Source organism: Schistocerca cancellata, chromosome 2, assembly GCF_023864275.1.
Source record: "Schistocerca cancellata isolate TAMUIC-IGC-003103 chromosome 2, iqSchCanc2.1, whole genome shotgun sequence".
NCBI lineage: Eukaryota > Metazoa > Arthropoda > Insecta > Orthoptera > Acrididae > Schistocerca > Schistocerca cancellata.
The window spans coordinates 10,761,765-10,783,056 of NC_064627.1; the positions used below are offsets into that span (position 1 = coordinate 10,761,765).

At 40.1% G+C, this 21,292-nt stretch overlaps 1 protein-coding gene across 8 annotated transcripts in view; it reads left to right on the top strand.

Moving 5' to 3' along the window:
• Window positions 1-17,267, top strand: part of LOC126161301 (caskin-2) — a 1,090,260-nt gene extending 1,072,993 nt beyond the window's left edge. For all 8 annotated transcript variants that reach the window (XM_049917047.1, XM_049917045.1, XM_049917052.1 and 5 more), the window contains 4 exons: window positions 8,314-9,147; window positions 11,375-11,492; window positions 14,157-14,229; window positions 15,060-17,267. In XM_049917047.1, coding sequence (XP_049773004.1) covers window positions 8,314-9,147; window positions 11,375-11,492; window positions 14,157-14,229; window positions 15,060-15,177 — 1,143 coding nt within the window. In that variant the 3' untranslated portion in view covers window positions 15,178-17,267. The remainder of the gene's footprint in view (window positions 1-8,313; window positions 9,148-11,374; window positions 11,493-14,156; window positions 14,230-15,059) is intronic.
• The last annotated feature ends 4,025 nt before the right edge of the window (window positions 17,268-21,292 follow it).

A 21,292-nucleotide genomic window follows, 5' to 3' on the forward strand; every position in this document is an offset into this window, starting at 1 on the left:
CAAGGGAGAGACAGAATAGCAAACCGGCAAGGATACTAGTAGCAGGGAGGACGTATAAATTTAAGGAACTATTACTTTCACAAAGAGCCAGGACGTACCTTCAGGAGGTGCAACTCCCGATACTGATGGTATTGAACACAAAACTTGTATCTTTTAGAACTGTAGGTCCTTCTTCTGGGAAGAAAGAGGAATTTATTGTGGTGGGTTGGAAAGTGGCAGGATGGTAAGGTGGGGGGGGGGGGGGGGGGGGGGAGAGAAAATCACTTAGTCCTAGATTATGAAGGACCAATTTGTTATGACAAGGAAGGGACCAAAACCTGAAGGAGAAGCTGTCGCAGAGAAAGTAACACATCAAAGATAATACATTAGTGAGCAGGTGCCACATTTAGTTTGTGTGTGGTAGAAGAGAAAAAGTGAGTAGTTATCTACTGTACATTCATGTTCTGAAAATTGTTGTGGTGCATCTCAGAGGGTACTTCCCATTTTTCCACATTCTATTCCATTCACATATGGCTTGCAGGAAGAATTGCTCCTAAAATGTCTCTGTGTGCACAGTAATTAGATCAACTGTCTCTTTTCGGTCATTTTGGGAGAAATTCATAGGAGACTGTACCATATTCATACACTCCTCACATAATAACGGTTCTCAATACTACTTCAGTAGGCTTTTGTAGGGTAGGCATAGCCAGCATCCGTCTTTGCGAATCTGCTGTATCGAGTTTTTCAGCTTTTCTGTGTCACTGTTCCCTCATTTGTACATGTTCAATATTCCCGTTTAGTTCTACTGACAACGGTCCCACACGCTCGAGCAATGTACTGTGGCATATTGTGCATCAGTCTCCTTTGTTGACTTACTATATTTTCCCAGTATCCTACTGACGAACTAAAGTTTGGGATCTGCTTTACCTGCCCCTGAGCCTATGTGATTATTCAATTTCAAGTCTCCACAAATTGTAACAACCAGGTATTTGTGTGAGTTGACTGTTTCTGACTGTTACTCGATATTTTATGCTACTGTGTTTCTGTCTTTTGTGAGGTGCTGAATTTTATATTTCTAAACATATTAAAGTAAGTTGCTGTTCTTTTCAGCACTTTGAAATCTTGCTGAGATATGAGGCAGTATTTTTGCAACCTTTTTCCGATAGTGCTTCATCACAGAGAACTGCATCATCTTCAAAAAGCCTGATGTTACTGTAAATGTGGCCTGCCAGGTCACTGATATACAACAGAATAAAAGTGTTCCAGTACACTTCCCTGACAGATCCGGAGATCTTGCTGGCCAGGGTAGTTGACTTACACCTTCTAGAGCACGTTGGGTGGCACGGGATACATGCGGACGTGCATTGTCCTGTTGGAACAGCAAGTTCCCTTGCCGGTCTAGGAATGGTAGAACGATGGGTTTGATGACGGTTTGGATGTACCGTGCACTATTCAGTGTCCCCTCGACGATCACCAGTGGTGTACGGCCAGTGTAGGAGATTGCTCCCCACACCGTGATGCCGGGTGTTGGCCCTGTGTGCCTCGGTCATATGCAGTCCTGATTGTGGCGCTCACCTGCACGGCGCCAAACACGCATACGACCATCATTGGCACCGAGGCAGAAGCGACTCTCATCGCTGAAGACGACACGTCTCCATTCGTCCCTCCATTCACGCCTGTCGCGACACCACTGGAGGCGGGCTGCACGATGTTGGGGCGTGAGCGGAAGACGGCCTAACGGTGTGCGGGACCGTAGCCCATCTTCATGGAGACGGTTGCGAATGGTCCTCGCCGATACCCCAGGAGCAACAGTGTCCCTAATTTGCTGGGAAGTGGCGGTGCGGTCCCCTACGGCACTGCGTAGGATCCTACGGTCTTGGCGTGCATCCGTGCGTCGCTGCGGTCCGGTCCCAGGTCGACGGGCACGTGCACCTTCCGCCGACCACTGGCGACAACATCGATGTACTGTGGAGACCTCATGCCCCACGTGTTGAGCAATTCGGCGGTACGTCCACCTGGCCTCCCGCATGCCCACTATATGCCCTCGCTCAAAGTCCGTCAACTGCACATACGGTTCACGTCCACGCTGTCGCGGCATGCTACCAGTGTTAAAGACTGCGATGGAGCTCCGTATGCCACGGCAAACTGGCTGACACTGACGGCGGCGGTGCACAAATGCTGCGCAGCTAGCGCCATTCGACGGCCAACACCGCGGTTCCTGGTGTGTCCGCTGTGCCGAGCATGTGATCATTGCTTGTACAGCCCTCTCGCAGTGTCCGGAGCAAGTATGGTGGGTCTGACACACCGATGTCAATGTGTTCTTTTTTCCATTTCCAGGAGTGTATGTTAATGGCTCTCCCACCCAAGATATGACACTGTACTCTCCTTACCAAGAAATCCTCAGCCTACTCATAAAAATTTGGTTGGTACCTTATACAAACATACTTCTGTTAACAAGCTTCAGTGCAATATTCGATCAAATGCTCTTAGGCAGTTGAGAAATTCTACATCTACCTGATTGCCTTGATCCACAGAATTGTGGATTTTATATGAAATTAGAAAAGTAAGATACAATTAGAAGTAAAAATAATAAAGAAATTAAGGAATAGAAGGAATGAGAGCAAAATAGACAGAACAACAGGTAGAGACAGAGAAGAAACAAAAGGTGATTGGTTGTGGGCGGGAGAAGTGAGAGGTGTGGAGAGTATAAAGTAAATAATAAGTTAATTTGTGTGTTCTGCAAGTTTGTTGGTAGTAATAGTTGTACAGAATGCTGTGCACTGAATCCACCAGCTGACAAATCACGTGAATTGTTTCACATGTGGCCCTGCGATTAATGTTGTATATTTGTTGTTACAGAAGCTGGTGCATGCACTCATCCACTGCCACTTATTATTATCCAATCACAGAAAAACTGTACAAAATTGAAAGCAGGGCAACATGTAAAACTACTTCCATTGTTTAGCTGCTGGCACGTGTTTACCGCTCTGCTTCCTACATGGGAACAACCATTTTTCGAGAATGCTCTAAATCCCGAGTGAGGAACCCCACCCCCTCCCCCTGCTCTCTTGCATGCTGGAGCCTGACAGCCAACAGTGGTATGCAGTGATATGGATGTTGATGATATGGAAGAGGAATTGTGCATGGAGACAGAAAAGCTGTGAATGTAGTCAGGACAGACCACACTGGTATGTGCACAGGGGGGAGTTCACTGGCATTTACAATGGGAGCATCTAGGAGAAATGTTATCACAAACAGTCTACACTAATAGGCTTTCACAAACATGCTAAGATAAATATGACTTTGAAGATAAGTTCCATTTTGAATGTCTTGTTTCGAAGAACTGGTATGACTTCTATCTTCTCTTTATTTATTACCTTGATGTTGATGCTTCATTAAACATTCTCTACATAATAATACTATACGGAAATTATTTCTGTGGAAAATCTGGTGGGGCCCTCGTGATCTGTTAAAATTCTGTGATGGAGCACCTCATAGTGTTTTGTCTGCAAAATGCACATGTCCCAGTTTGGGTGTGGGTCCAGTCTATAGTTTTAACTTACCACAAAAGTTCAGTTGGTTTCCAGTTTACAAATTTACAAAATTTCTTAATCCAAAACAGCGTATGAACAAAACAGAAGAAACAATGGAAAATCTAGAATGGAATAACAGTATGATCTGATTCATGTTTCTGAATTAAACCGCTTTCAGCTGTGTATGAACTTTTACAGGAACATGACAGGTTTGATTATTTCAAATTACATCTTCAGATGTATATTTGTCAGTAAAATATACAGGAAGGAGGGTGACTCAACCTTCTCAAACTTCCCTGCGAGGTGATCGGAGTGTTGCCGTACACCACTTTACGTCCTTTCAACATGTCAGTTTCACAACTGGTCAATCTGAGCTATGATGCCCTGCTTTCTGCAAGTAACGGCATTTTATTTTGAGAAGGTTAAGTCCCTCTCCTTCCTTCGGTTTGTTTCAGAAATATGCAGTTGCCCTCAACAGAAAACTATTAGTGCAATCTGTGATTCACGTCTATGTCAATACTCCACAATTTACATCCGAGTGCATACTCTGCAATTTACATCCAAGTCCTTGGTAGGGGGTTCACAGAACCACTTTCAGACTATTTCTTGACCATTACACTCTCCACTAAGGTACACAGGAAAAATGAACTCCTAAATCTTTCTGCCGCAAGCTCTGGTTGTTTGGTCGGTTGATCGATTCGGAGGAGGACAGCTAGGCCATCAGTCCCATTGGGTTAGGGAAGGGTGGGGAAGGAAGTTTTCAAAGGAATCATCCCAGCATTTGCATGAAGCGATTTATGGAAATCGTGGAAAACCTAAATCGGAATGGCCGGAAGCATGTTTGAACTGTTGTCCTCCCGAATGCAAGTCCAGTGTGCTAACCAATGCACCACCTCGCTCGGTGCGAGCTCTGATTCTACTACAGTGGTCATTTCTTCTTATGTAGGTGCGAGTTCACAAAATCTTTTCAGCATTTGGGGAGAAATTTTGTGGTTGAATTTTGTGAAAAGATCTCACAAAGAAAGATGCCTTTTGTTTTAATAATTGCCACCCCAGCTCGCCTATGATATCTTGGACAGTCTCTCTCCTCATTTGTGAAAGTACAAAATGAATTGCACTTCTCTGAACCTTTTTTGATGTCCTCCACGGTCCTATCCAGTAAGGATCCAATACTGACAGCAGTGCTCTAGCAGAGCACAGGCAAGTGTAGTGTAGGCAGTCTATTCAGTAATCTTGTTGCATCTTCTAAGAGTTCTGCTAATAAAACAGTCTTTGGTCCGCCTTCCCCTCAGCATTATCTGTTTCACAGTTTCAATTTAAGTTGTTTGTAATTGTGATTCCTAGATATTTAGTTGAATGGACAACCTTCAAATTTGTGTTGTTCATCATGTAACCAAATTTTAATGGATTCTTTTTAGTACTCATGTGAGTGACCTCACACTTTTTATTGTTCAGGGTAACCTGTCACATTTCGCACTGTACAGATATCTTGTATAAGTATGTTTTTTTTAAATTTGTACTGGTCTTCTGATGACTTTATTCAGTGGTAAATGACAGGATCATCTGCAAACAATCTGAGACAAATGTTCACTTTGCCTCCCAAATAGTTTATGTAGATCAGAGGACCTATAACACTTCCTTGTGGAATGTCAGGTATCATTCATATTTCACTTGATGGCTTCCCATTAATTACTATGAACTGCGTCCTTTCAGACAAGGAATCATGGATCTAGTTGCATAACTGAGATGATATTTCATAGATTTGCAATTTGACTATGAGCTGCTTGTAATGGACAATGTGAGATGCCTTCTCAAAATAAAAAAATAACTTGAGATCCCCTGTCAACAGAACTCACTACTTTGTGTGAATAAAGGGCCAGTCGCGTTTCACAAGAATGATATTTTCTGAATCCATGCTGACTATGCATCAATAGACAATTTTCTTTGAGATATTTCATAATGTTAAAACACCGTATATGTTCCAAAATCTTATGTTGGTCTATAATTCAGAGGATTACCCTGTTTCCTTTCTGTGAGGTGCATTCAAGTTCTAAGGCCTCCAATTTTTTTTCTAATTAACTACTCACCCGAAATCGATGAAACTGGCGTTACTTCTCGACGTAATCACCCTGCAGATGTACACATTTTTCACAACGCTGATGCCATGATTCCATGGCAGCGGCGAAGGCTTCTTTAGGAGTCTGTTTTAACCACTGGAAAATCGCTGAGGCAATAGCAGCACGGCTGGTGAATGTGCGGCCACGGAGAGTGTCTTTCATTGTTGGAAAAAGCCAAAAGTCACTACGAGCCAGGTCAGGTGAGTAGGGAGCATGAGGAATCACTTCAAAGTTGTTATCACGAAGAAACTGTTGCGTAACGTTAGCTCGATGTGCGGGTGCGTTGTCTTGGTGAAACAGCACACGCGCAGCCCTTCCCGGACGTTTCTGTTGCAGTGCAGGAAGGAATTTGTTCTTCAAAACATTTTCATAGGATGCACCTGTTACCGTAGTGCCCTTTGGAATGCAATGGGTAAGGATTACGCCCTCGCTGTCCCAGAACGTGGACACCATCATTTTTTCAGCATTGGCGGTTACCCGAAATTTTTTTGGTGGCGGTGAATCTGTGTGCTTCCATTGAGCTGACTGGCGCTTTGTTTCTGGATTGAAAAATGGCATCCACGTCTCATCCATTGTCACAACCGACGAAAAGAAAGTCCCATTCGTGCTGTCGTTGCGCGTCAACATTGCTCCGCAACATGCCACACGGGCAGCCGTGTGGTCGTCCGTCAGCATTCGTGGCACCCACCTGGATGACACTTTTCGCATTTTCAGGTCGTCATGCAGGATTGTGTGCACAGAACCCACAGAAATGCCAACTCTGGAGGCGATCTGTTCAACAGTCATTCGGCGATCCCCTAAAACAATTCTCTCCACTTTCTCGATCGTGTCATCAGACCTGCTTGTGCGAGCCCTAGGTTGTTTCGGTTTGTTGTCACTCGATGTTCTGCCTTCATTAAACTGTCGCACCCACGAACGCACTTTTGACACATCCATAACTCCATCACCACATGTCTCCTTCAACTGTCGATGAATTTCAATTGGTTTCACACCACGCAAATTCAGAAAACGAATGATTGCACGCTGTTCAAGTAAGGAAAACGTCGCCATTTTAAGTATTTAAAACAGTTCTCATTCTCGCCGCTGGCGGTAAAATTCCATCTGCCGTATGGTGCTGCCATCTCTGGGACGTATTGACAATGAACGCGGCCTCATTTTAAAACAATGCGCATATTTCTATCTCTTTCCAGTCCGGAGAAAAAAAATCGGAGGCCTTAGAACTTGAATGCACCTCGTAGAATATTGATGTGACCTGTGCAACTTTTCAATCTTTAGGAATGGATCTTTAGCTGCGTGAGCAGTTGTATATGATAGTTAAATATGGAGCTATTACATCAGTGTACTCTGAAAGGAACTTAATTGGTATACAATCTGAAATGAAAGACTTGCCTTATTAATTGGCTTAAGTTGCTTCATTACACTGATGGTATCTATTTATAAGTTTCTCATGTTGACAGCAGTTTTCGATTTGAATTCTGGAATATTTACTGCACCTTTGCTGGTGAAGAAATTTCTGGAAACCACCTGCAGTAACTCAGTTTTAGTGACACTGTCATCAGTAACATTACCATCACTATCACACAATGAAGTTGTGTGTTGCTGCTCGTGCACTTAACATACGACTGGAATTTGTTCAGATTTTGTGCTAGACTCTCAGACAGAGTTTCTATAAAACATCAATCTTGGATGGATTGCTGCTAACCACATAGAGAAGCCGTTAAGTGCCAGGCAGGCACATTTATAAATAGACTACTGGTAAATATCGGCTTTCAGAGAAACCCCTTTATGAGGCTCTCTGTCTCTCTCTCTCTCTCTCTCTCTCTCTCTCTCTCTCTCTCTCACGCACACACACACACACACACACACACACACACACACACACACACAAACTGTGCTGGAGTTGATAGAAGCCATGCCCATGTGAGTTGTGAATATGTTTGTGTTTGTCTCTCATCTGATGGACGACTTTGTCCAAAAGCTGGTCTTTTCCAACTGTCTACTTTTAAAGGTGCCTGTCTGCTGCTCGGTGCCTCATCTACCCGAATCAAATTGTTATACAGGACATTTTAGTAAAAGCAATAGTTATCAAATAGCACAGGAGAAACTCCTACTACTACAATAAGGAAAGCGTACTCTAACAGCTAAGGGAACACCAAAGAGGTCAGTTTTGTGTGTATTTTATCCAGACTCTTTACTTTCCTATAGATAAATTAATGTGTCATTTTGAGCACAAAATGTGTTATGCCACACCCAACTGCACATGTTCTTAGAATCGCACAATTCCTGTTTGTGAGCCTTTTTGCATATTAATATGATGTTACTGCTAACTGTGCTTAAACATATGTGCATAGAAAAGGCTGTGTATGTTTTAAGTTTTTATTTCATAAATTAAGTGAGATTTGTCATATTTATCATAACATATGCATGCTTTTAATGTGCATGATTAATAGGAAATATGATAAAGGAGCTAGAGCAATGAGAAAACAAAATTAGTGTCTTTGTGTCGATTTGACTGATCTGTCATTCAGAATAGACTACATTTTGAGTGTTTTTTGGATTTTAGATAGCACAAAATGAAATGTTAACTTATCTTTTCCATAATGAGTAAAGTTTATTAAATGTTCAAGTTCATCAAGTTATAGACGATTTGTTAATATCGACGTATCAATCTGTATTGTTTACAGATTCGTGGTGGTCGAGGAAAGTCACTGGAAAGTTTAGAAGATGGCAGTGAGAGGACTCACCACACATTTAGTGCAGATAACACACAGACTTTCTACTACCAGCACGCCGTCCACGGGCCCGGAGGATGGCGACCGCGCAGTTATGACGACGGAGATATTACTCCGACAAATGAAGCAGTTGCCCTACACGAGGGAGGTGGCACACTGCCGAGACCCAGGGGACTGGTCCGTCCGAGACCCGTCGCAAAAATAGTCGCAAAGACACGTAACGACGGGTCGACATTTGCCGTCCCCGATTTTGAGAAGCCCGGCAGTACGTACTACAAAAGCTTACCGAGAGACCTTATAGATGTTAGCAAATACGACCCGGATCGGTATTCAGGTGGCACCGGCAACGAAAGCCCGAGGATGACGCAAAAGAAACGGCCACCGTCACCACCGAAGAGGCAGTCGTCGAGGACCGGCGAAGCGGACGTCGTAATAGACTGTAGTGGGCCAGTGCCGAGAGCTACTGCAGACGTTCCCGGTAGTGGTGGACGAACTACTGTAGTAACTGTGGATCTCCATTCGACCGACCGGGGTACGTCAGTGTCGCCCTTGTCACTGCCGGCATACCCGAGCGGGGCTGGCGACGACCTGGCAGAGCCCGACTTGCCCCTCCCACCCCCGCCGGCCCCGCCCTCACCACCGGGACTGCGAGAGTTGTCGACCATGAGTCGATCCTGGAGTAACATGCCTACAACTTCTGAAGCACACGCTGCCAGCGTCGAGCAGGAGCTTATAGCCAGTCTCGCGATGCAGCAGGGGCGTAACGGCTCTGATGCCAGTTTTAAAGTAAGACTCTGAGCTCTACTGAATGTTTAATGTCTTCTCTATTTTCGTAACAACTATTACATCTGTAATATCTGTGTTAAGTTATGTACTAGACAACTTATACTGAACTATTTAAAATGATGTGCCTCAAACATTTATCATTTTTATACCGCAAAAATAGTTGCAATACATGAAACTGCAGATAAAGAGTGACACATGGCACTGCACAATTTCGATATTTGATTATTGTACTGCCTTTGCAGCAATTTGAGTGGCAGTGTTTTCTTTCTACAAATGTTAGAGATGAACAGAAATAAGTACAAGTCTGTTCCTGAATGTGGATGCTTACCATATCATTAAGTTAACTGCTTTTAACAGTTTTATCACTTCATCATAGAAGAGTGTGTGTGTGTGTGTGTGTGTGGTGGAGCTGCTCACACTTTAGGATGGTTGTGTTTACTTTAGTTCTAACTGAATAATGTTGTGTGTAATATGGAACTGAAAATAAATTGTGAAATCAAATAAAATGTCCTACAGACATACTAATTTACAAAGCTGAGCTAGGAAGAGGTGTTTTTTTTTTTTTTTTTTTTTTTTTTTTTTTTTTTTTTTTTTTTTGGGGGGGGGGGGGGATGTTTGTGCAGTGCTGCATGCTGTATATCCATGGTGCCCAACATGTCAATCGGTGTCTGTCATCACTTGCCTTAGTACAGAATTTTACAGATTGTTTATTTTTAGTGGACTGTTGGAAATCTTTCTAAGAGGCAACATAAAGCACCCCATTCCTCATTCTTTTAAAAGCTGTATAATGTGGTATTCTACAGTATGTGTCACCCCATACATCAGAGGAGCCATAATTCTATATCAGAGCACACACAGCTCTTTTATCCTCTAAGGAAGGTCCAACCAACCAGTCACACGTATCCCTTTATATCAGTTTCAGTTGGTGATATTAGAATGGCTGCCCACTTATACAGTTCGTTTTTGCTTTCATGACTAGTCACTTTACGATAGTGTTTGCAGGTCATAGTTTGGGATGCTGGTCGGTATTGGCAGTTCGATCAACTCATTCATTTCTGAGAGTTTAATAAACACTGTTGGCCCTCCACAGTAAAACTAGTCCACTTTAAATTAACAGGAACTCCTTTTCAAACTAAAGGATGAATGTTGCACCACTTAGCAGTACTTAGTAGTGCTAAACAGTACTCCCTCTTGTTCACAAATAGATGGGCAGGTATCTTAAAATGATTGTGTTGTTGCGTTTATGCTGGTAGGATGTGGCTTCAATTCTGAGTCCCACAATCCTCACTTAAGCTATCCATGATGTTTCAAACTTCTCAGGTGAATACTGCAGTGGTACCTCACTCAAAGCCATGGCCAGTTATGTCTATGAACTACAAAAATGAACAATTATGAAAAGAATAAATTGCTACTCACTGTAAAGATACACGTCGAGTTCTCGGCTGCTGCTATTATCCTCTGCTGCTTGCCTCACTCACACTGATACAGAAATAATTATCTGTGTATTGTATTAACAGAGGCATGTTTATAATAGATGTTGTTGCTTTTCACACAGCTAACAGATATATTCAGTTCTTGAATCTGGATAATTTTTGGGAGTGGCTAATGTGGGGTGCTTGTAAATTATTTTTGAATTTACAGTGATTTTCAGTTTTTGCATCATATCAGAGTGGAACATGTTAACGACCCCCACACCAAAACATAAAATCCCAGTTTGAATCTTAGACAAGAAGGCAAAATCTGGATGAAAATAAAAGATTTTTGAAAGGTTGAAATTCTGCACTTGACTGTGACTGACATCTGGATTGCTACATTTCGTGGGAGCTGCATGATCTGTGCACACCTCTCATCCTCTGACCCGGACATCTTTTATGAGAAATCTTTTACGAGAAAACTTCTGGTCAGTCAGTGAGGCATGCGGGCAGCGATTCGGTGCAAATCCGAATCGAGCATGCAGTCGGAGCTCCTCATCACAGTCCGTGCTCTGTTAATGACAGAAAAATTGTCATCTTTAGACAGAAATTTTTTTTACTTCATCATCTCGTTGTTGTGCAGTCACTATTTGGCTGAAACTAGGTTGTCATTTACTGTCTCAACTGTCAAATACTTTGTGACTGCTTCTTATTACATCACATGTTCTGAGCTTTTAATCTTATTTCTCTGTATATTTAATTTAGCTGCAGATGGGAAAGGCCAAGATTTAAAAGAATATATTTTCATTTTACAGTCAAGTTCAAGCACAGAATCAGATTCCCTCCCTTTTGCTAATGAGAATGCAGGAACTATAAAGCAAAGGGTGACAAGACCGCATCCGACACTTACGACAATGGATTATCCCAAACAAGGTAAGTGACCTAATGGATGTGCTGTTTTTTTTAAAAAACCAGCTGTCATTTTTGCACTCAAGCAAAAATAAGTATTTCACTAGATAGTTAATTGCTTTGCACACTCCACAAAGACACAGCAGTCATGCAGTGGCTCATGTTAGTGGCAGAATAGACCAGAGTGGCATGGTGGTCTGCCTTCAAACTGGGACTGTTTATATTTCTACAAATATCGGAAATCCAATAATCGATATTTAAAAAAATTATATTATTGTTGGCCTTCAGTATATCAAAGAAAAGTATCTATATATTGACGGAAAAAATATCAATGTACCTGCTTATAAAAATATTGGCTGCACATTGTAAATGTACAGCCTGTTATTTACGAATTAATTTGTTATTAAATATTCTGTACATCAACAAGCTAGCAGCCTGCCTATCCCCCTCAGAGCAAGAACTGACACGAAAACGATGCACGTTCACGCTTGGCAATAACCACTTTGCTAACAATGGTAAGTGCATGTAAGTGGCACAATAAAAGGTGTTCGATGGGTCTGTCATTCACTTTCATCACATATTGGATTTCTTGAAAACACTTAATGTTGACTTCCCTGTTTTTTCATTTCTTCTAATACTAGAGAGCTAGCAGTTGTAGTATCAAAATTACGTGGTGAAGCTAAACGTTGCAGTTTCTGTCGGTAGCACCAAGTGCCTATTACGTCAGCGTTTCCCCTCACAATCTTGTCATTTATATTTTTGTTCATCATTTTCTGATGTGAAGAAATAGCACACTAGTTGTGTTAAAAATTATTATTTAATGCAACTGGTGTACTGCTTCTTCACATCACAAATCTTGTTATTCCATTTGCATCACCACCCGCTAGTGCAGTCAGACTTCTTCTTTTGTGTCACATGTACTTGCTTCACACATTCACATGTACTTGCTTCACACATTCAAAAAGAAAGATTGGACATGATGAAAGCGCCTTCAAACAATGAAAGTAAAATTATATTCTACTAGAATTTTAAATGAACGTCAAATATTTACCAGAAATCATGAAAAAAAAGTAATATAAAACAAAAATATCGGCACTCAGTATTGACATTTTGATTTCAATTTTATTGGGGGGAAAATACCGCCTATGAATATAGATATTTTTTGGGAAAAATATAGCTATATTGATGCCTTATCAACAGTCCTACTTCAAGTCAAAAGATTCACTCGTTTTAAGTCACTACCACTACTAAGCGTAGCCCTGTATACTATCATTATTGTCACCATCTTGTGTTGTCTTTGCCACGCTGTGTTTTGTTTCATGTTATATTGCATATTAGTGGACTTTTTGAGTTATGGTGGGAATGAGTGATGTGGCAGCTTAAGATACAGTGAACACTATGCGTTCCACATACAGATGCAGGTGACATTCTAAATTTAGCGATGTCTGCTAATAAAGGTAAGCTACGTCAACTGTGACTGGGAACCTGTTTGCCAGTTGGTGTCCTACCCCCATAAGTCGTCATGTCAATTGACTTTGTGGAGTGTGTGCATAGTGGTCATACAGCGCACAGGGATGTTCCTTAGATATGCAGCAGCTGTGTCACTGTGAAGTGCACAAATGTTTGTGCTAGGTTGCATTGTGTCCTGTTATCAAAATTTCTTTGTAATTAGTACTTGCTGACAAATACAGGCTGACATGTTTAGGAAAAAATGACATTTTGGTTGAGCTGAAGATGTACAGTAATTGACTGTTATGAAAATAGTTTATTGACTGGCACAATCACAATAATTTCAAATAAAGGCCACAATGACAGTCTGGATTCCGCATTTGAGATAGTGAACTGTGGCATGCAGTTATTATCTGAAGAAGCTCAATATCAGCCAAAACCATTCATTTGTTTGAAATTGTTGTCATGTTTAGATTTTCTGTGTGTCATCCTCCAATCACTATTTTCATTTCAGAAATGTCGTTTTACATTTGGTGTGCTGAAATAGTTCAGTATTACATTTGCTGTGCTTAAAATAACTGAACTGTTGACACAAATGTGATAAGATCTGAAGTGACTACCAGATGCCTACACAACAAATAAGATCAAAAGTGCCGTTTACCATGTAGATAACGGATGGCTCCGTGAAAAGGGCACAGGCAATTACTTTCCCAGTTCACAAGTTGTGCTTCACCTCTGATTACTTAGCTGTCAATGGAGTGTTAAACTTTAATCTTGCTTCCTTTCTTCTCCAACCATTGAACATCCCTTATCTTTCCCTCTCCCTTTCTTTCCTGATCAAAGAGTTCAAGTTCAGTTCAGTTTTCTGTAACATTTTGGAATGCATTGCATCAGTTAATTATTTTTAAGTATGGCAATGCTATGAAAAACTCCAAACCCTCTTCTTTTTCATCTTCATCGTAGTCTCCTCCTTTTCTTCTTCTATTACAACTTCTACACGACGACCGGTAGACCTTTCGTGGAGAGCATTTTCTTTTCTTCCAGATCTTCTTCATCCTCTCTCTTCATCTCTCTCTCTTTGTTTCCAAGATCTTCAGTGTCCTCTTGTATTGTCTGATCCACTGGTGACTCTGTATCCTCTTATTATAGCCCACCCAAATTCATCTACTGACTGTAATATATTCCTTTTTATTTGTTGATGAAGTTAACCGATACATTAAAAAATTGTGTAATTTTCAGAGTTTACTCCTTCTAAGAGGGTCCAAAATCCACAAAGTGATCTAGCAGCTAGTCAGAAGGCACTAAGAGACCGGTAAGCACTGCAGACTTTGAAGAATTTTATATCATTTTTGTAAAAATATGTCAGTTAAACAGGACATTCACACACTTTGTTAAACTCCTACTCAATTTATTTCCGATATCTTTTAGCTTTACCATATGATCATAAAAAAATGATGTAAGCGTAACATAGGATTCAAATATGTTGTGAATAACTGACATGGAATTCTGATGTTGAATTTGCAGCTTGCACACACTTCAAATTTACATTGTTTGTCACACTGTTGAGAGATCATCGCTAATATAGAAAGTTTGGTGACAATCCTGCATATATAACATAGTTCATTAGGAGCTACTTAACAGTGAGTTTACTTAACAGTGATGAATGAGTGATAGCAATGAGAGTAGTGTAGGGACATCAATGAACAGACTCTGAAAGTACCAGCAGTAGAACTGGAAATATAAAACTTAACAGGGGTTTTGAATCTTGGCAAAGTATGTAAGGGGTTTTGAATCTTGGCAAAGTATGTATCTACACAGACGTCTGGTGAACTTAAAACTACTTCTTCAATGTGACAGGCAGACATGTATCAGACAGGAAATTCTCTTAACATGAACCCTGTAACAAATGATGACTAGTGAGATATGAATTTATATGAAGCTTGTGGCATGTACTATGATATACTGAGGAGTTATTATTTATATGTCACTGCAATGTAAAACACACACACAATTTTATTCCATCGCATATTATCATATTACCCAGTGTCTCGTACACAACTGCTATAGGTTTCTCTGTTATATATTGCTGTACTTTGTATATTTATTTCTATGACATCTTTTTAATTATTGTTGTGATTACAGATCAGCATCACAAGAACCTGCTGATGTTTTGAATGATATTGGAAATATGCTCGCCAATTTAACTGATGAATTGGATGCTATGCTTGAAGAAGAGAAGCGGCAAGGATTAAATCAGTGAATGTACATTTGTGCTTAAGTTCCTAGTGTAGGAATAAAAAAATTCCAAACTGACATTGTTTTATAGCTCAGCTGTCACTGTTCATAAGCTGAACTGGTAGAGCTCATCCAAAAGCATTGTTTACCTCATTTAAAATTTGAACTAAAAATGTGTGATATGGAGTAATCTTGTATGTCTTTGGAACATAACTGAAACTGTCCATACATGATAAGAATTTAATTTTTTATCAAACATAAATGATTATTAATGAAGTTGTGGGGTAGGTTCTATTCCATTTTATTAAATGTGAGTGTGCGTGAACTTAATAACTTTCGAGTTCCACAAACCTGAAAGAGATCAATAGTTGTAGTTTGTACAACTGCTTAAAGATACAAATTTTATTCACTTGACATTATCATTTATTTAATTTTAGTGGCTGTATTTAAGAAAAAAGAAGGAGAACTCCGAGGGGCAAAAGTCCTATGCTACTGTGACAATGCCTTGTTCTTGGCAGTATGAAAAAGGCTGACAAAATTTTTTGACTGGTTTGTGCATATGACTTTTCCCACACAGTAATTAATGTAAAATAATTTGCTAGTTGTTTATTAGCAACTAAATTAGCTTTAAATATAACCATAAAAGTGATCAAGTTCCCTTGAAAAAGTGAAAGTGTAGTTTCTGCTGAGGAAAAAGTTGTATGTTGAAGAATAGAGAGATACGTCATCCCATAATTATGGTAGAAGAAATAAATGACAAATGCTATAACTGATAGCATGTTTTACTCTCACTTTAAGAACACCCCCTGTTAAACAATATTTTGCATGAAGACTAAGTAAAAGGAAGTTAATTGCAATTTAAAAATTTACATTTAGTAGTGCCTTGCAGTGTAACACATAAAAACGACTGCAAAAAGTTGTGAAATAACCTCACAAACAATTTGAGTAGTTGCAAGACAGAGAAGTTTGGTGGTGCATCATCTTTCAGAACTTGAAGTATTCACTGGTTCACATTGGAAATTGAGGTCCTATTTTTTCTCAATCAGGTCTTTTGTTTACTTATTTCTTTCATAGTAAATGGGGCTTCAGACAACAGAATCTCAAACTGCTGGAATGTTTCTTTTAAATGAGTGATGAACTCAGGTACACCTTTTGTGTTGAAATCATTTCTTTCCAATACTGTGATACTGTTCTTGGGAAGAAAGAACAAGAAAGAGAAGAGGAAGAAGAAGAAGAAGAAGAAGAAGAGGAAAGTGTAATTAATCTGGTACCCTGAATATTAAAGTTGGCCACTACTAACTGACTTCTCTTAATAATTTTGGAACTCATCTAATAATTTGTTTTTGTCGTCATGTTTCTTCAACTGAAATAACAAACCTGGTTGAAATACATCCAGTAATACAGCTGAGAATGTTGTTGTTTGAAAGTGTCCAAGTTGAAGGCTTGTATCATTATCCCATTACATCTTTTCTAAAAAAAAAGTAAAAGATTGCTCCATATTCCTGTATTTGTGGATAATATCAAATAACATTGTGACTAAAATAAAATAAAAATTTGTATATCCACATGCAGATAAAGCTCACTTGTTATAAATAGGTTACTAAGAGGGGACAAGACTGATATGAATATAATACCTACATGTTTGTTATATTCATGCTACAGAATTTTATAACAAAGGTCCCAAAATAAAGCAATATTCAGCCAGCTTCATATTATTCACAAATACACTTATTGGTTTTTAGCACATAAATTGAAAAGCGTTCTCTCTGAAAAACCCACTTGACAATTGAAATGGGAAAAAAAAGTTAATACTTTTAAGTCAAGAATTATTTCATAGCAGTCAAATTATGCTTAGGGATTGGTTGAGTAGCCTTTTCAAAGATTCATTAGATGGCAATGTTTTGTGTGAGAATGTCATGAATGGCCCTTTATGTTTCAGTTAAACTATGTGAATAGCTCATGATTAATATGTAGATTTTTGTACAAAATTAGTTAAGTCGCATTTCATAGAGAATAATGTTTTGTCTAGGATATCTAATAAATGAAACTTGAAAGAATATAGTGTATATGACACCAGAAATTCTGGTATTTAATAAAATAAAATTAATGAAGACACAACCAAAGTCTCTACTTAAATGTCCTCTCCCTCTTTATTCAATGTATTACCTTGCTAAAGTAAGTTAAATGTTAATCAAACAATGGAAAATCCAGGATGGAATGTAACAATATTATGAGAAGGAAAGTTGCTACTCACCATATAGTGAAGATGCCGAGTCGCAGATGGGCACAACAAACAGACTCTCACAATTATAGCTTTCGGTCATTAAGGCCTTTGTCAACAATAGACACACGTGTCCTTGGTGTCTTTTGCGACGGCATACACGAATGAAATGTTCTCTGTTTTCTAGCCGCATCAATTCAAATTGATGTGACTGGAAAACTGCGCGCGTGCACGCGCGCACACACACACACACACACACACACACACACACACACAAATGAAACTCATACACTTGACTGCAGTCTCAGGGAACTGAAACCACGCTGCCTGAGAGTGCAATCTTTGCCTGATGGAATGATATCTAACACGTGTTCTGCTGAAAGAAAAAAACCATTTGCCTTCTATCCTTTGATTTTCCAACTACGGTGCCATAAGATGATAACTACCACCAAATTTTTTCTGTACAGCAGTTCGCAAGAGGAGTAAATGTGTAGTAGTTGTTTGTAAGGACTGGTCATTACTGAGAAGCTCCAGGATGATACTTTCTACCAGGATTTGAGACACAATGTTTGTGCACTCTTTTTATAAATGCGCAAGTATATCCAATACTACCACATAATTTGAAAAATCTTAATACCACATTTATGACTTTTCTCTGGAATATACTGTAAAAACAAAAGTCATCCTCAATTCATGCCATGCTTTAATTTATAATAATGGCTTCATCTGATATATATATTCTGGGAAAAATTTTCTGTCCAATATATTTCATAGTTGCCTGAACTTATTGGTTTTATCATGTTCTTAGGTGGTTTATTGTCTGGAAAATGAATGCAATGGAGCAATAAGTGAATGCGATTTCTGCTCATTATTTTAGACAGAGTGTTAAATTTGAACAGAGAATTTGTGCTCCGACAATATTCTATTGCTGGATACATTATCAGTCCAATGTACATAATAATATTAAAAAAATTACAAACTTCACAATTAGTTTAACACTTCATCTGTACAATTTTACATACATATTTCCTATCTATTTCAAAACTCTACACCACATATATTGGTCTCAGTCACAATCAAGTTAACTACTTTCTCATCAAAACATGAGTTGAAAACTTGGCATAGTTTCAAACGATTTCTACCTATAGAATAAGAACATAAGAAGATAAAGCTGCAAAAAACAAAATTAAAAGCATTCATCAAGATACTGTTTTTGATTTCCTGTACACAGGCATCAACTCAGTGACAAACTACAAATTAATGAAAGTACAATAAGACACATGCTGCAAACACCACTATAAAAAGCCACAACTGCGACCAAGGATAAACTGCTAATACATCCCCAACCGTAGACTGCATATGGAGACCAGTTTTGTTTTAGTGTATACGTTTCATCAACTCACCTTCAGGGTGTAGAACAACTTAAGTGGTAGAAACTGTACTAAAAATAAGCTCTCTCTCTATACTGTGCCTATATTCTCTACATTTATAAAAAAGAAAAAAAAATGTATGTATATACATTTCACAACAATTGGATCGATTTCTACCAAGCTTGGTAGACATATCACTTACTCTCTGGAAAGAAAAACTGTGGCGGGGAGGGGAGGGGACTCAGAAATGTGACATAACTCAGGAACAGGTCGAGAAATTTTGACAATTGCCCATCACAGTTAGTTCCGGGCATTCCGTATGTGGACAGCTCCAACTAGAAGAGTCCTGAGACATTCTGTCTTTGGTCCAGTGCTCCAGATCGCGATCTGGGGTTCTGTTCTCAGTACATGCACTTGGCGGTCTGTCTGGGGTTCGCTCCCCATGTCGTGCCCACATTCTCAATTCTTCCTTATGCTGAGGTCTGCTGCAGCTCTTCGCCCCACTCCCCACTGAGTTGGTTCCCACAGTCAAAATTCAAGAGATTTTCCACCACCTTTATCTCCATTGACTCTCTTATAACATTGTCCAATATCTGGGGGTCTGTGCCAGAACCCTCAATTCTTCACAGTTCACATCTTGATTAAGATACTGACAATGCTCGGCAATGGCTGGTTAAGTTGTCTGTCTCAGCCGGGTGTGCCACTGATGTTCTGGTACCTGATGTCCACTGTCCTAATTATTTGGCCAACATATGACCTGCCAAAATGGCAAGATATATAAAAAAATTCATGGTTTTCCTAAGCCCACACTGTCTTTCCCATTTTGCAGTATTGCTCTAATGGTCAGTTTTGATATTGTCTCCCTGTCTACCAAGGTACCACTCAAAGACTCACAGGAACTGATTACAGACAAATGTGATGATACGATGGATTTTTTCAGGCATATACTGATTCAACATATATTCTGCATTCGGCCGATATTACGAGCACACGAAGAGTGGCCATGGGCCGCCCCTTGTCTCCAGTGGCTGCCATCTGGGAGAAATTTGAGGAGCAAGTATCAGAGATGGCTAGACACAAACTTACATGTTTCTTCAGGTATGTGGTTGATATATTTGTGACTGGCCTCACGGCAGTGAGAGGCTGAAGGAGGTTTTGAAATATTTTAACTCACACCACCCAAAAACAAATTTATCAGCGGGACTGGAGAAGGATGGTCAGTTTCCATTTCTGGATGTACATGTCACAAGGAGAGCACATGGGTCTTTTAATGATACTGTGTATTGCTAACCAGTGCACACTGATTTATACCTGCAAGCTAGCAGCTGTCATCACACAGCACAGGAGAATGGAGTACTAAAGACATTGTTCCACAGGGCACACACCTTATCACACCGAGATCGTTTCACGTCAGAAATATGTATTTATGCTGTCTTCTGTAAAAATGGATACAGAGGCAAACAGACTCAGAAGGCCTTCCAACCAGCTAATCTTTTACACGTCAGAGAAAAGAGCAACACGAGCAACATCAGCATAGCATCGAGTGTGTTCTGTCCACCTACCAAAATAACAGTACTACTGGGACAAGTTAAAGATGACCTGGGCTTATGAAAACCAGGAATGTATAATATACTTTGCCAATGTGGCATGTTGTACATCAGCCAAACAACTGAGACATAAGCATCAGACACTGAGCATTAGAGGCACATTCATCTGGGGCAGAAAACTAAACTGGCCATCACTGAGCACTATCCGGAACTTAATCATGTGGCAATATATGATAAAACATGGGTTCTAGCACAGGTTCCCAGTTAGTGTTACACTGTTACAAGAAAGCTGAGAGATAAAGGTGGCAGAAAACCTCACGAATTGAGACACTCAGCAGAGCCGGGGAACCTACACTGCAGTTGCTAGAAAGGCAATGGCAGTGGGAGCGGCACTAGAACTTGACAAAAATAAGAAGTGAGACTGTGGATGTGGGGAACAAACCCCAGACAGATCGTGCCTATATCAGAACACCAGACTGCTGTCAAGCACACTGAACTGAAAACGGAATGCCAGTTTGTGGCCAGGTGCACCAGACTGAGGGTGGAATGCCTCAACACATTTGTGAGAGTGCCCCACAGACAGAGTGGGAGGCAGCAGGCACCAACACTTGACACATTCCACTCAAGTAGCAGTCTCAGATAGCACCTGCTGAAGACAGTGAAGGACATTGTCAAATACTGTGCACAGACGTGGTGATATCTGGCTAAATGCCAGACACATTAACATACCTTCATGAAAACTACTTACAAGGAATCAGGGAGCATGCCACCACATTGCAGGCTGGTGAATCTGAGGTATGGCATGAATGTTACTTACAAGGAATGAGGGAATGAATTATGAAATGAGGATCATTATAACACTTTTATCCATTATGGATAGGGAGCACTGCAATTGTGTTGAGTAAAGGTTTCTTGAAATGATTGCAACCAGTTACCTGGTTGCAGTAATTTCAAGAGGATCATTATGATCCAAGCATATATTACAACAACAAAAAAGAGTGA